This window comes from Xenopus tropicalis, chromosome 10 (genome assembly GCF_000004195.4).
Source record: "Xenopus tropicalis strain Nigerian chromosome 10, UCB_Xtro_10.0, whole genome shotgun sequence".
NCBI classification, from domain to species: Eukaryota; Metazoa; Chordata; class Amphibia; order Anura; family Pipidae; genus Xenopus; species Xenopus tropicalis.
The window spans coordinates 18,332,785-18,347,052 of record NC_030686.2 but is presented as its reverse complement, the minus strand read 5'-3'; the positions used below and the strand labels follow the sequence as shown (position 1 = coordinate 18,347,052).

The 14,268-nt window shown below is 42.7% G+C and overlaps 1 protein-coding gene across 1 annotated transcript; it reads right to left on the bottom strand.

Annotated features, from left to right (window-relative positions):
* Nucleotides 1-813: 813 nt before the first annotated feature.
* LOC100488256 (insulin-like growth factor-binding protein complex acid labile subunit-like) lies at nucleotides 814-9,108 on the bottom strand. The gene is made up of 2 exons (XM_018089351.2): nucleotides 9,028-9,108; nucleotides 814-2,907 (listed from the first exon to the last, which is right to left on the bottom strand). The coding sequence occupies exon 2, from the start codon at nucleotides 2,801-2,803 to the stop codon at nucleotides 1,742-1,744; it is 1,062 nt and encodes a 353-aa protein (XP_017944840.1). The 5' UTR covers nucleotides 2,804-2,907; nucleotides 9,028-9,108; the 3' UTR covers nucleotides 814-1,741.
* Nucleotides 9,109-14,268: the final 5,160 nt, after the last annotated feature.

The following is a 14,268-nucleotide window of genomic DNA, read 5'->3' as shown; positions in this document are numbered from 1 at the left end:
AGAACTTATCTGCTATGTAACTTGTGCCTTTTTTCCAGCTTGAATGGCTGCCCCCGGGGCTACACTAGCTTATTATATATAAACTATAGTAGAGTTACTGTAGCAAACACACAACTTTTACCAGTGCAGGGCACTAGTATGTTATATTTTATTTACTTTAAAACTCTATAATTTTTTGGTGTAAGGGCTCTGGTACACGGGGAGATTAGTCGCCCGCGGCAAAACTCCCTGCTCGCGGGCGACTAATCTCCCCGAGTTGCCTTCCCCCTGCCATCCCACCGGCGAACATGTAAGTCGCCGGCGGGATGGCAGACGCGGCGGGGCGATTTTGGGAAATCGCCGAAAAAGCCTCGCGAGTCTTTTTCGGCGATTTGCGCGAAATAGCGCCGCCGCGTCTGCCATCCCGCCGGCGACTTACATGTTCGCCGGTGGGATGGCAGGGGGAAGGCAACTCGGGGAGATTAGTCGCCCGCGAGCAGGGAGTTTTGCCGCGGGCGACTAATCTCCCCGTGTACCAGAGCCCTTACTGTTCCTTTAACAAAAGGACGGGTCAAGAAAATGCTCTTATCTTTGAAATTAACTTTTTGTTTGATGTAGACAAGGGCATTAATATACACAATTTGCCATTGCTCCTTTTCTTATTCTGTTGTGCTTTTTTAATTATCTTTTTTTTCCCAATAGCTCTCTGTCATAATATAACTGGTTTCTAGGGTCCCACTAGCAACCAGGCAGTGGTTTGAATGGCAGGCTGGCAAAAGTATAGGAGAGGGTCTGAGTAGAACAAATGGATTTCCAATTAATCAAGCACGAATAGAGCATCCAAAATAATATTTAGTTTCAATCACAGGTATCACACAAAATGCCAATAAGCAACACAAGTTAAGACAGAGTGAATACATTTTCTTTTACATTGTGGTGAGTGTCATTAGAACTAGGACCCTAGGCCACCATTATTATCCCCCAGTGTAAAAGTTCTGTAAAAAGGAAAGTTGAGATGAGAGCAGCAGCAGAGGCCCAAGGTGTACCCAGCAATGGCGTTAATGTCATAAAACGGGCAACTTTTGCTCCAAGTCTAGTAACCCATATCAATCAGATTCTTACTTTCAACCAGGTGACCAGTGAATGTTACCCGCTGAATATTTGCTAACGGATACTATGGCACAAAGGTGGGCCCTGTTCCTCAAGGGCCCCAGAAGATCATATTGGGAGGAGGTGGGTGGTGAAGGGGGGATACATTTTGGTGCAGTATGGTGCCTGCCGCACTGAAAACGTTTCCTTCATCTACCTGCCTGCCTGCATCCTACAAAAAAAAATTTAAATCAGGAGAAAATCTCCTGGGGTATCACCCTGGCTCTGCCCCATAGTTCTGATGCCTGAGACTATCCCACTAATATTTTCCTTTGGAATTAATTGCTTTCTCAACATAGGCGGACATATACAAGTAAAGATGCAAGAGCTGGATTAATAGAATCAAAGATAAATACAAGAGGGTGCTGGGTGTTGTATTTACACTAACATGCTGATCAGACAAGGTCATATTAATATGAAAGTATATTAGCAAACACAATTGATCTCAATCCCCCCTTTAAAAAGACCCCTTATAATCAGGTTGGGTCCAAAGAAGCAGCCAAATATTTAATGGTTCCCCTTAAATTATATGACATGTTCTCCTGGGTGTTTCAGTTGATATTCTGAGACATACTACTGTAGTGAGTCGGCCCAGCTTGCAAAGCTGCTGTCATCACTTGTCCTGGGTTTCGAAGGGTCCATCTAGTTCATTCCAGTTCTTGTCCTGGTTCTTCTTCCGATTCCTCTCAGCCATGACAATAGCAGCAATCACAGTTACGAGAACGGTGATAGTAATCACCAAGACGGTGGCTGTCTCAGCCACACACAGTTGGCTGTCCACTGAGTCTAGAGCTGCTCCCAAGAGCTGTGGAGGACCAGCACAAGTTAGATTTTCATAGTCATCTATGTGCAGGTGTCTAACACTGTTGATCTTGCCAAATACTCTCTGTAGGTCACAGTCACACACCCAGGGATTGCCAGATACCTGCATGTGAGTGCTTGGGGTCTGTATATTAATGAAGGTTTTAAATTTAAGGTGACTGAGCTGGTTATCAGAGAGAGCAAGGAGTCTAAGTGAGTGCAGAGAAGTGAAGGATTCCACTGCTATGCTGCTGATATTGTTGTCTGACAAGTCTAATAGCTCAAGATTCTGAAGCATGAAAAAGTAACCACCTCTTATTGCATAAAGAAGGTTAGATTGAAGGTGGAGGTGACGAAGCCTGGACAGTCCACGGAAAGCTCCTTGCTCTACAGAAGCCAAGAAGTTTTTGCTTAAATCCAACTTCTCCAGACTTTCTAAATGGCGAAGGCTTTCATAGCTCAAGACTGTCAGTCGGTTGGAAGGTACCCTCAGCTCTCTCAAGGAACCTAAGCCCCTGGAGAAGTCAAAGGGCAGGCTGGAAAGCTGGTTATAGGAGAGGTCCAGGCGTTCAAGGAAGCCAAGAGAGCGGAAAGATCTAGGGGACACCTTCTCAATCCTGTTGTCTGAAAGGAGGAGGATACGGAGTGACCACAAAGCTTGGAAGGACGCAGGATCCAATCTGCTGAGGTTATTATGTCTTAGATCCAACATCCACGTGCTGTGTGACAGATGGTGTGGAACACTGAGGAGGTTCTGATTCCGGCATTCCACAAGGTTGGAAGACTCATAGCAAAGGCAGAAGTTAGGGCAGTTCTGAACTATGTTAGAATAGGAAGGTACGATTATCAGCAAGAGGGGAAGCAATTCCAGCATTTTGAGGGTAGTGGCGTGATCACTACCTTACCATAGTTTACCAGCTACAGGTTAGACTTGTGTTTTTCTTCTGCAGGTCTCCATCACCTCAAATACTCATGAAACTGTAATAAAAAAATCCATATATTTTAGCATTTGATTATAATTAGAATATAGCAATGAAATCCATGCTGAACCATATGACATCTACTCTCTGTATTACATTGTATTTAGTGCATATGGACAAATGAGAACTTTATGTTACCATGTTCTAGGTCCTCACATGCATATAGCTACATATATTTCTAAAGGTGAGCTACTAATGTCTGTGGTCAGGGACTGGACTTAGTAAGTTGCCCTTAGCATGCTGCTGACCTGCAGATAGCATAACAAGTATCTCATAGTATCTCAATAGAAGCTTGTGCTAGAAGCCTTGAACGCCACCTGAAAGACTATTGCCTTTCCCAACCCTTTCCCAATCTACGCTAAATTGATTCATACTTGGAAGATCAGGGGTTCACCCACTTCCTTCCTTAAATGCTCTTTAGCCATTTCCAATGTGTCTCTGAGGTCTCCAGCAGAGAAGCCTCAGTACTTTGTCTGTTGTCCTACTCTCAAATTTGCAAAAGGGATATCTATCTGTACCAGGCTTGGACTGGGATTCAAAATAGGCCCTGGCATTTTAAAGGAGAAGGAAAGGCTAGGAAAGAGTTAATCTCAAGCTGCAGGCATACCTTCAGTTGTCTCAATAGTGCCCTTTAGTCTCCCCATATTCCACCTGTTCAGAAGATCAGAAGCCAAACAGGAAGAAAAAATGCTGAGCTGGGTAAAGAAAGTTCCCATAATACCTCACTCCTGCACAGACACCCAGACCAAGTGAACATGCTCAGTTAGTAAGACTATAACGAAAAAAACTCATTTGGATGCTTTTCGGACATTCGTGGATTAGTAAATGTGCCCCTCTGAGTCAGCTTCCTGCTGATTTGCTCAGATCCACATTCCTAAGGGAGGGGGGAGTGAGTTTTTAGCATTCTTGAAGGAGGGGGGAGCAGGAGAGAGCAGAGAGCAGAAAGCTGCTTGTCTCTGGCACAGGAATTACAGACATAACTAATCTTTTGACAGAGAAGTCAGTGCAGCGTTTCTGTGAGTGCTTATGGCTGTATTTACAGCTAATAAACAGCTAATAAACCTTTCTTTCTCCTTTAAGCACACAGAGGCCCAAACAGCCTCCCACCAGCCCAATACATGGTGACTATAAATGGCAGTGATTCCCAAGCAACCACTGCCTCAGGAGCAACATGTTGCTCACCAAACCCTTGGATGTTGCTCCCAGTGGCCACACAGGTTCTTATTTTTGAATTTCTGGCTTGGAGGTTTTGGTTGCATAAAAAAGATGTAGCACCAAACAGAGCCTCTTGTAGGCTGCCAGCCCACATAGGGTTACTAAAAAGCCAATCATAGCCCTTATTTGGCACCCCAGGAACATGCTTGTGTTGCTTCCCAACTCTTTTTACATTTAATTGTGACAGGTAAAACAAAAATATTGGGGATCCCTGGTCTAGAGCAGCCCCTCTAACATTTGCCAGAATCCACATATTGCCAGTCCAAGCCTGATTTGCACAACTCATTGAACAGAGCACAACCCAGCCTCTATTTGCCCCCCAATCAAGAACACATTCAACTGCCTGTGGCCCCAATTATCAAATGCTGCATCTTCAGCCAGTGATATTTGTACTGTCCTTGCACTAACCCACAGCTTGCCAGTGCTTTCATGTACAGCGTATGGGCAGTCTCACTGGCAGCTCAGTAATAGCTGTCATCTCAGCACTTTCCTGCGCATCGATCTACTGTCTCTTCTGCATTCACCACTTGTCTCTCCTGTATTTACAAAGTTTAATTCTATATCTTCTGTATTTACTGTATGTAGTGTGTATCTATAGGTCCTGTATCCATGTTGTGTGGCTGTGTAGGTCCCATGTTTATGCAGCATGTTTTTATAAATCCAGTACGTATGCAGTGGGTTTCTGTAGGTACATTATCTATATACTCTGCATCTGTGTCTATAGTTTGAGTATCTATGACTTTTGTGTGTTCTGAGCATGTCTAGGTTCTAACATCTATACTTGGTTCTATCTATAAGTGTATGTAAAAGTCCTATAGGCCTTTACAAGGCATATTTCTAATGAAGTCTATAAAACCACCCCATCTTAGCTGGGTATCTATCAGCTTGTGACCTACCTTAGCCATCTTCTAGTCCGGTTTCATACAGAGCTTCCTGCAAACTAATGGATTTCATCAGAAATCTGTGTCCTGCTGCATAAATCCTTGAGGGAAATGTAATCCCTGTGCAGGATTAATAGTGCTGGATTATGTCTTCATTATCCCTTCCACCCCCGTCCCCTGGATCTGGGAAGCCCTCATTGGACATTGGCTTATGGATTTAACCAATTCACTGGGCAGCTCCATGCTAAAACATTGGTACCTTCCAAGTAAACACATAAATACATACACACTGTTTTTGGTGTGTGGTCTATTCAGTATATAATGCATAATATATTTCCCCGATTTTACATTTTCCTGGTTTTTACAACAGTTTTTATTCTGGGATTGGGATAAAATAGGGGGCGGGGGTTCTACTGTATATATATATATATCCTCGCTCGCTCAGCACTATAAGGGAGTTGCAGTTCAGCTATACAGGTGGTTGTGCATTTCTGATCTTGGTTCTTTTTCCCTCTACCACAGATTCTTTTGTATACTATTTCTTTACTGTTCTTTCTATTGATTTCTGGTATTAACACACTTGAATTTGGTATAGTTATTTGTTTGTTTTTTTTTATTTGCATATATGTACACTGTAGTGGGGGTTGACTGATTACTCGCAGGATGACGCCATCAGCTTTAATTTGGCGCCACTTAGGGTTTATCAGTGGGTGTTTCTGTGTGTTTATCACTTTGAAAAATACTGTGGAAGCAGCCGAAACGTTAGATAGACGTTTGAAATAAACAAGCTGAATTTTTACACTAAGACCTGTGAGTGCGGCATTTTCCTTTTTTGTTCTATATATATATATATATATATATATATATATATATATATATATATATATATATATATATAACATATGTAGATTCATCACTCCTAAGCGTGGTCAAAAGACCCAGGTGCTACCAATTAAGCATTAAAAATAAAAAATCTAGTGAATATTGGTGCACACCAGTCTTTGCAGTGTCTGCACTCCAATGGCAAAAACTTTATGTCTCGCGGAGTGCAAAGCCAAATTTAAATATTTAGCCAAAAAGGTTTCACGACCAGCACAACCTTTTAAAAATATCACAAGTTTATTGCGAACATAATAGGACCTTTCTCAAGGATCACTGAGGGTGTGCTTGTCGTCAAACCTTTTTTGCTATATATATATATATATCTATATACCATTCCAAACCAAAACTATAGCCGGGCAATTGAAATCTGCAGTGCAAGCTTGGAAACATCATTGGGTGAGGACCATTAAAGCAAACCTCTCCCCAAAGCTGGATTAGCCTAATTTGACCCACCACCAAGGTGACAAAATAAGTGACTCCTATAACCATATAAAAGTATCACTTACTCGACAGCAGCAGGATAGGAAAAACCATACATAACAACCAACTGAGATGTTTTTAGAATAAGTGTGTCTATAACATACTAAAAACTTCATTTATAGGTAAACTTTTCCCATTTTTAAAACAAAAGAAAATAGGGTTGATTCACAAAAGGTCGATAAGCGTTATCTCTTGCTTTTTTGCATTAAAATTGACGCAAAAAAAAACGTGGGATTCGCTAGAAGTATTATTGAATGCTTTAAGTCACATATCACGTGCGTTAAATAGTGTGCAATCGAATGCTTTAATTTTAACGAATTGCGTTAATTAGCGCGCAGAGATAATACTAACGCATGATTCACAAACACTTGGACGCACTAAATATCGCATTAGTCTATGCGAAAATTAACACCTACTTGGGGCAGGCAGTAATTATAGAAAAGTAGAGTTCATGAGCTTTTGGCAACACAATAAGGACTTTGCAGTGTTATTTATTCAAGTCTGTGTTGGCCCTAGAGTGATGCAGCCGCCAGTTTGCAGGGAAATGGTCATTTTCAGAACAGTAGTTTTACGAACATAATGGTGTGTATGGCTAATATGGCGTGGGTGCGATAAGTAGCACAGGTGCATTAATTAGCACACGCAACAAGTAGCGTGCTGCTTTAAGTAGCGTGCGTTGCGTCAAATACTGCACAAAAATAGCTGCGACTTAAATAGCGCAAACAGCATGGCGTCTAAATTAACGCAAATATCCTTTTAGTAAATCGTGCATTAAGACACGAAAAATAAGACGCAATAAAATTTCTAACGCATGCTATAAATAGAGCTCGTTTTATCACACTATAGTGAATCAACCCTAATGTCTTTATCCTCCTTATTGTGAGCTGATCTGCCAAGAGGAATGAAGCAATTCTCTGTGCAGTAGCAGTACATGCATTGTCTGCCTTGCCACCACTATCTTTCGCTGAAGAAATTGTAGCAACTGCTCTGTATGTACCCATCTGGATGTGCCTGTACAGCATGTCTATCTATGCGCCTCCATTCCATCTCTTGGGATTCAGTTACTGCCAAACACCATCTCCTTTTGTACCTTATGTTTCACCTTTTCCCCTTCCTCCTCCAGGTCTGGTCATGGCTGCCATCCTCAAGCTGTTGTTGACACCTGACACTGATCTCTAACAGATGGGACAATGCTACCTGCTGCTTTACCTGCACCTTCATCCTAATATACTTCTTTACTATGTTTTTGATATGCATTCATGGTGTTGGCTGAAAATATATAACTGTCATTAGGGGAATGCAAATAAGGGCGAGCACCCTGGTCACCGCACATAATGATGTCCTACAGAAAAGCAGCTGTACGTAGGAAGAGAGGAGGCAGCAGCTATACTAGGGCACAAAGAAAGGCAATAGGGCCAGATGATAACATAACAATTAAATCAGTGTTGTCCAACCTGCAGCCCCTCTGTTACTGCAGAATTTCAATTTACAGCACAACTAAATCCTATCAGAAAGGGGTGGGGGGAGTTGGGCGTTCTAAGAATTGTAATTAACCAATAATTTAAAAGGGAACTATGGCTTCTGAACCAAAATTTGTTAAAGAGCCCCACACAGCACAGAGCCCCCTAATATACCTCTCACTGTAATCTGTTCCTTCAAAAAGCATGAAGTAAGTTTTTATGTGCTAAAATCCAGCTGCAAAACAGTTCTTCTCTTTCTGAATTCCTGGAAGGGGAGGAGGGACTAAAACATTGATGTTACAAATTGTAACAAAATCTTCATAGCTTACAGACAGCATGCAGGAACTACATAACCCAGAATGCATTGCACTGTGGTGACCTTTTCCTTATTGACATCTCGTCTACTGGGAATTGTGGGATTGGGAGGATGCAGGTTGAAGGCAGGCTGAGGACAGGCGACTACTGTTACATTATTTGGGTCTCAAAGTAGTCAGCCAGATCAGCAGGAGAACAGGGGACGGGGCTTAGGGTACTGTTCCAAACCATATTATTACATTAAAAATAATGAAAAGGCTGCAGATTTTTTTTAGTGATTATATTATAAATGAGAGGGGTAAAATAAAATAAATAATTGAACCTTGCAATGCCCCTTTTATCCCAGGCCCCCTCAGGTCTCCCTCATGATAAACTCATGTTATTCCATCTGCCACAGCCTGATGATAGAGTTTGGCTGGTATTTATTTGTTCACTCATCTTTCATTGTAGGGCATCTTTTATTCCTCTTCTGGTGTGCCATTTAGACCACTGCCTTGTTGCCTGGGTAACCAAGCAACCAGATAAATGGTTATGTTCCAAACTGGAGAGAAGATGTGTTCGTTGAAGGAGTTAAATAAGTCAATAAAAAATGTACAATTGATTACGAACTGTCTAATGCCACTGATAATTACACATTCCCTTTCTCTCCTGTTCCAACAGTGCCCAAATCCCAAGAAGGACCTCACCATGAAGCATAGTCAGCAGATTGGACTACCAGGTTCTAACATTGATTCTTGATCAATGTAAAAGTGCTTATTTCTATGCTTATAAGCCTGCTAGCCATAAGCCTTAACATGCATTTAAGCTATCGCCCCACCTAGAAGAATTGCAAGCTCTTATACCAAGTTCACCTATTGGGTTAGCCAACGAGCATGTTCTTCTTACCTCCATAATCCACTAGTTAGTTGTTGTGTTTAGGAAGCCTGCCGTATCCCTCAGTCTCTGGGAAGCTTGTGTGTGATGTTGTGAAGGGGACTCCAGCTTGTCACTCAGCACTATAATACTGGGCAAGCTATAAAATATGCATGTGGCTGCTGCATTATTTAAGCCTCCCACCTGTACAGGGAGCTAGGGAGAGGGGAGCCACCACTGACAGCTTAGTCCCATACCCAGAAACAAAAGTCTAGATTAGAACAAAATAAGTTCTACTTACTGGTATTTTAATCAATTGTGAGACAGCCTCCCACTTCATGGCGTTTCCTAGAATTTGTTATAGTTTTAAAACATTTGTCCCATTAATGATGCAAATTTCTAAGCCCTAAAAGTAACATAGGGCCCATGTCTGCTAAAGGGTAATCTGCTAAAATTATTGAGAACAAAATATTAACACGGCGTCAGAACAGATGGTATGGCATGCATGAAAAGCCTATACTAGGGGGCTCTTTACCGGGGCTCTATACCTCGCTGATATCTGCTGCCAGACGGGAAATTCAGGCCAATATAAACACAGCTAAATCGTCCCTGGCAAAGCCCGTACAAAAGTTGGTTCCTGATCCTAATAATACTGCTAAAGAGATGATTGGGGGTGCACAGAGACAGCTTGATTTATTATGTATCAAAAAATGCATCAACTGCAAAGCTTCATGGTTTGATAGAGGCAAAAAAATGGGAAACCTTTTGCATTATTAGCTAAAGAAGACAATCCCAGTGATAGCAAACATTAGAGATAAAAATGGTGACCAAATCTCAGAAATAGAGCGGATATTGGACTGCTTCAGACAATACTTTCAGGGTACATACGCAGCTCACCCCCAACCCCACATAGCTAACTCTGCAACTTTTTAGATAAGGTAGAACTCCATCCCACCAGATACAAAAATAGACCTAGACAGATATGTAGAGGATATAGAAGAAGCTATTGTCAATATGCCTGGGTGAGGGCATTATATCTGCAAAGTCAAGAGAAAGTATTGGTCAACAGGAGGCTCTCGAAACCCATCCAACTGGGGTGTGGAATGAGACAGGGGTGCCCCCTGTCTCCCTTGCTTTTTGCCTAGGCTATAGAGCCCTTAGCGATATTAATAAGGGACTCCCCTGATATACTGGGCTTACAGGTTGGCAGACTAACAGAAAAAATATCATTATATGCAGATGATATGTAATTATACTTATCTGGGAGAAGCACTAACCAATGCACTGACCCTGATAGAGGAATTCAGCACCTATTTGGCATTATACGTATGAATAAAACCAAATCAGTAATTTTTCCAAAAAATACAATCTCCAGCCCATTCTGGGCAAATAGGTCACCTTCAAGTGGTACAATCATTCAAATATCTGTGGATCATCATTAATAAGCACCACACAAAATCTGAAGATGCTAACCTCACCCTTCTAAATAAACACTTATCCAACAAAACAGATGCATGGGGACAGCTAACACTCACCAACTCGGGATTTGTGGAGAGGCCACAAAGGCTCGGGCCTAGGGCAGTAGGAATTTAGGGGCGACGCACATAAAAGTCCTCTCCCCAATGCTCCGTATGAGTTGTGATGCACATGCACCTGTGGTCAAGGTGGGGGGACTGGCCTCGGGGCGCCCCAATCCGACCCTACCACTCACCCTACCTGATGGTGTTCCTTCCAAAATGGGACATTCAGATCTATCTGAGGAAATGTGGGTAGATGCCTTAAGGCAAATTCCAGACAATATCAATTAGGGACAGATACATAGAAATTTCCTAATTGGGTCTATCTTATGCAATACGGGCTATCCGAGATGTACCCCCATACTTCTGATACCTGTATAAAGTGTGAACGGGAAACTGGTTTGTATATGCATGTGTTCTAGATTTGCCCAGAGATATTGTTTATTATATTTCAGATGCCCTAAATTTCCCTTGGATCTTTCACTAATTGACTCCAACTTCTTTATTACACCAAAAGAGCCATCCTCCTACAATGGAAGTATTTTGCCCCTCCATCTCTTCTGCTTTGGAAGGACTTAGTTAACATCACACTTACCAAACAAAAGTTGACTTTCCTTTGCAAGAGGTTGTCCCAAAAAATCTGATGCTGTATAGGGCCCCTGGATGTCTTTTCACAAAATGTCTGATAACCCTACTGTTTAAGTATAATAGTAATAAAACTAATTGGTTCCAGTGTCTAGCACTACATTTTTCCTTTTCTTTCTCTTCCCATTTCTTTTATCCCTTTTTTTCCTTTCTATTTATATTGCGCTTTTTTAAAGTTGAAAAACGCATAAATAAAAAAAAAGTGCAATCTGCCTTTTTTTGTCTAAAAGATCCACTCCCTCCATCCCAATTTTAGGCAAATAGGTCACCTTCAAGTAGTACAATCATTCAAATACCTGGGGATCATCATTAATAAGCACCACACAAAATCTGAAGAAGCTAACTTGACCCTGATAGTTATATAGTTAAATAGTTAAATAGAATACCATATTCTTCATATTATACAACCACTACCCCTATGCTTAGAATTATCCTAGCATTTCAGAAGGCTCTTAAACATGCCCATGGCCCACAACAGGTGTGGCCATGGTGGGCACCTCTCTACCCAGCATTTCCCAGTGGGCTTCACACTGCAAACACCTGCAAGACATTTCCAAGCACTTAGAAAATGTCATCAAAATCCACAAGCAATTTAGATAACTCCAGCTTTGACACACCTTCTTCACCCAATTCCAGACTAGACCGATAGACATAGTAGATACCACTCTTGAAAAATACCTACATAGGGAAAACCTCACTAAGCTCCTATCTTGGTACAACATTATCCTATGGCAGGCCAATCCAGACCAACTTGCTAAGGTACTAGAGAAATAGATGAGGGACATTCCAGATCAGAGGCGGGCCAAGTCGGCCGGGCACACTAGGCGACCCGGCCAGCACCTCGCCCCCGCCGGTCCCCTCGCCGCATGCGCATGTGCACACACGCAGGGATGGCGGTAGTGGAGGGAGCGCCGGGAAATGAAGAGATCCTGGACTAGGTGGCAACAGTGGTACCTGCCAAGCGCCTCTTCACTGTTGCACCCTAAGCAGGTGCCTCTTCTGCCTACCCCTGTTCCAGACCTATCTTAAGGCAAATTCCAGACTTGATAATATCAATTAGGGACAGATACATACAGATGAAATTTCCTAATTGGGTCTATCTTTCGCCATATAGGCTATCCAAGATGTACCCCCATACTTCTGATACCTGTATAAAGAGTGAACGGGAAACTGTTTGGTATATGCATGTGTTCTAAAGTTGCCCAGTTGTACAACACTTTTGGAGAGATATTGTTCATTGTATTTCAGATGCCCTAAATTTTCCTTGGATCTTATCACCAATTGTTGGACTTAATCATTATGCCAGACTTTGCTACCTCAAAAAAGCCATCCTCCTACAATGGAAGTCTCCTCCATCTATTCTGTTTTGGAGTTAGTTAATAGCACTCTTACCAACCAAAAATAATTACAAGGGGTTGTACCAAAAATTTGATGCTGTATGTGGCCCCAGGATTTCTTTTCATGAAACGTCTGCTAACCCTACTGTTTAAGTGTAATAGTAATGAAACTAATTGGCTCCAGTGTCTAGCATGAGATTTTTCCTCTTCTTCTTTTCCCCCTTTTTTCCTTTCTATTTTTCTTTCTCTTTGTTAAAGTTGAAAAATGCATAAATAACTAGAAAGGGAAGTTTGAGAACAAACTGGACTGGACCACAGTTATACAGTAAAAACCACTGTGGAAAGTTTGGGGACCCTGGTTTTAATAGTGTCTGCATGGCAGCAACATAAATTTCCCCACTGAAAGTCAACGAGTGACATCTGATTGGCGGTTGGTGGCTCCACCCCCTTTTTCTAACCTGGAACTAAAGAAGAAGGAAAGGCTAATAAAGAGTTAATCTCAAGCTGCAGGCATACCTTCAGTTGTCTTAATAGTGCCCTTAAGATTCCCATAATGCATCGCTCCTGCACAGACCATGCGACCAGGCAATCGGGGAGCGGAGCGGAGAGGGGGGACTGTGGTGGGGAGAGAGGCAAGCGGGGGGCGGAGCGGGGGGTGGTAGCCACAGTGACAAGAGGACGCAGCCGGCAGGCAGATGCTGGGGGGGAGAGGCAATCGGGGAGCGGAGTGGGGGGGGGGGTGGCCACAGTGAGGATGCAACCGGCAGGCAGGCTGGGGGGAGAGAGGCAAGCGGGGAGCGGAGCGGGGTGGGGTGGCCACAGTGACAAGAGGATGCAACCGGCAGGTACTGGGGGGGAGAGAGGCAAGCGAGGAACGGAGCGGAGCGGGAGGGGGTGACAGTGACAAGAGGACGCAGCCGGCAGGCAGGCGCTGGGGGTGATTTGAGCTGGACGAGTTGGTGTGTGAGCTGGGGGGGGACAGAGAAGGATGCAGGGGGGAGCGGGGGACGCATGCGCAGTAGAGACAAGAGAGGGAAAGGGAATGGGCATCCCTTGTTAAAGATGGCGGCGCTGTTTACTGAAACAAGTAAGTTGAATGTAGCAGGTGTATCTCTGTAAATCTTTCATTAGGCAAGCCAGAAATATAGCGTTTTTACACAGCAATAGTAGTACTATTTAATAGTGTGCTTAATAGATTTTGACTTTCCTTGTCCTTTAAACCAATAAAAGTCAGTAGGTGAATTGTGATTGGTGGTTGGTGAGCCCACCCCCTTTTTCTAACCTTGAGTCGAAGTCACCCAGTGACAAACAGTGGGCACTCTGGCATTAATAGTGTGAGAATGGCAGCATTTTAAATTTAAACCAATAAAATTCAATGGATGAAATCTGATTGGCTTTAGTAGCCCAACCCACTTTTCCTTTTTTTGAACTGCAGTCCCCCAGTGACCAACTCTGCAAATTTTGGGAAGTAAATAGGTGAAATGTTATTGGCTGTTGGTGGCTCCACCCACTTTTTTCTAACTTTGAATGGCAAATACCCAGTGACTAACTCTGGAAAGTTTAACAACCCTGGAATTAATATTTAAATAATAGCATCAGTTTAAATATAAACCAATGAAATCTAATGGGTGGAAGTGGATTGGCTGTTGGTGGCTCCTCCCACTTGTTCTAACCCTGAATATGTTATCAGCCAGTGACTGACTGTGCAAAGTTTGGGGACCCTGGCATCAAACCAATAAAATTCAATAGGTGAAATCTGATTGGCTGTTGGTGGC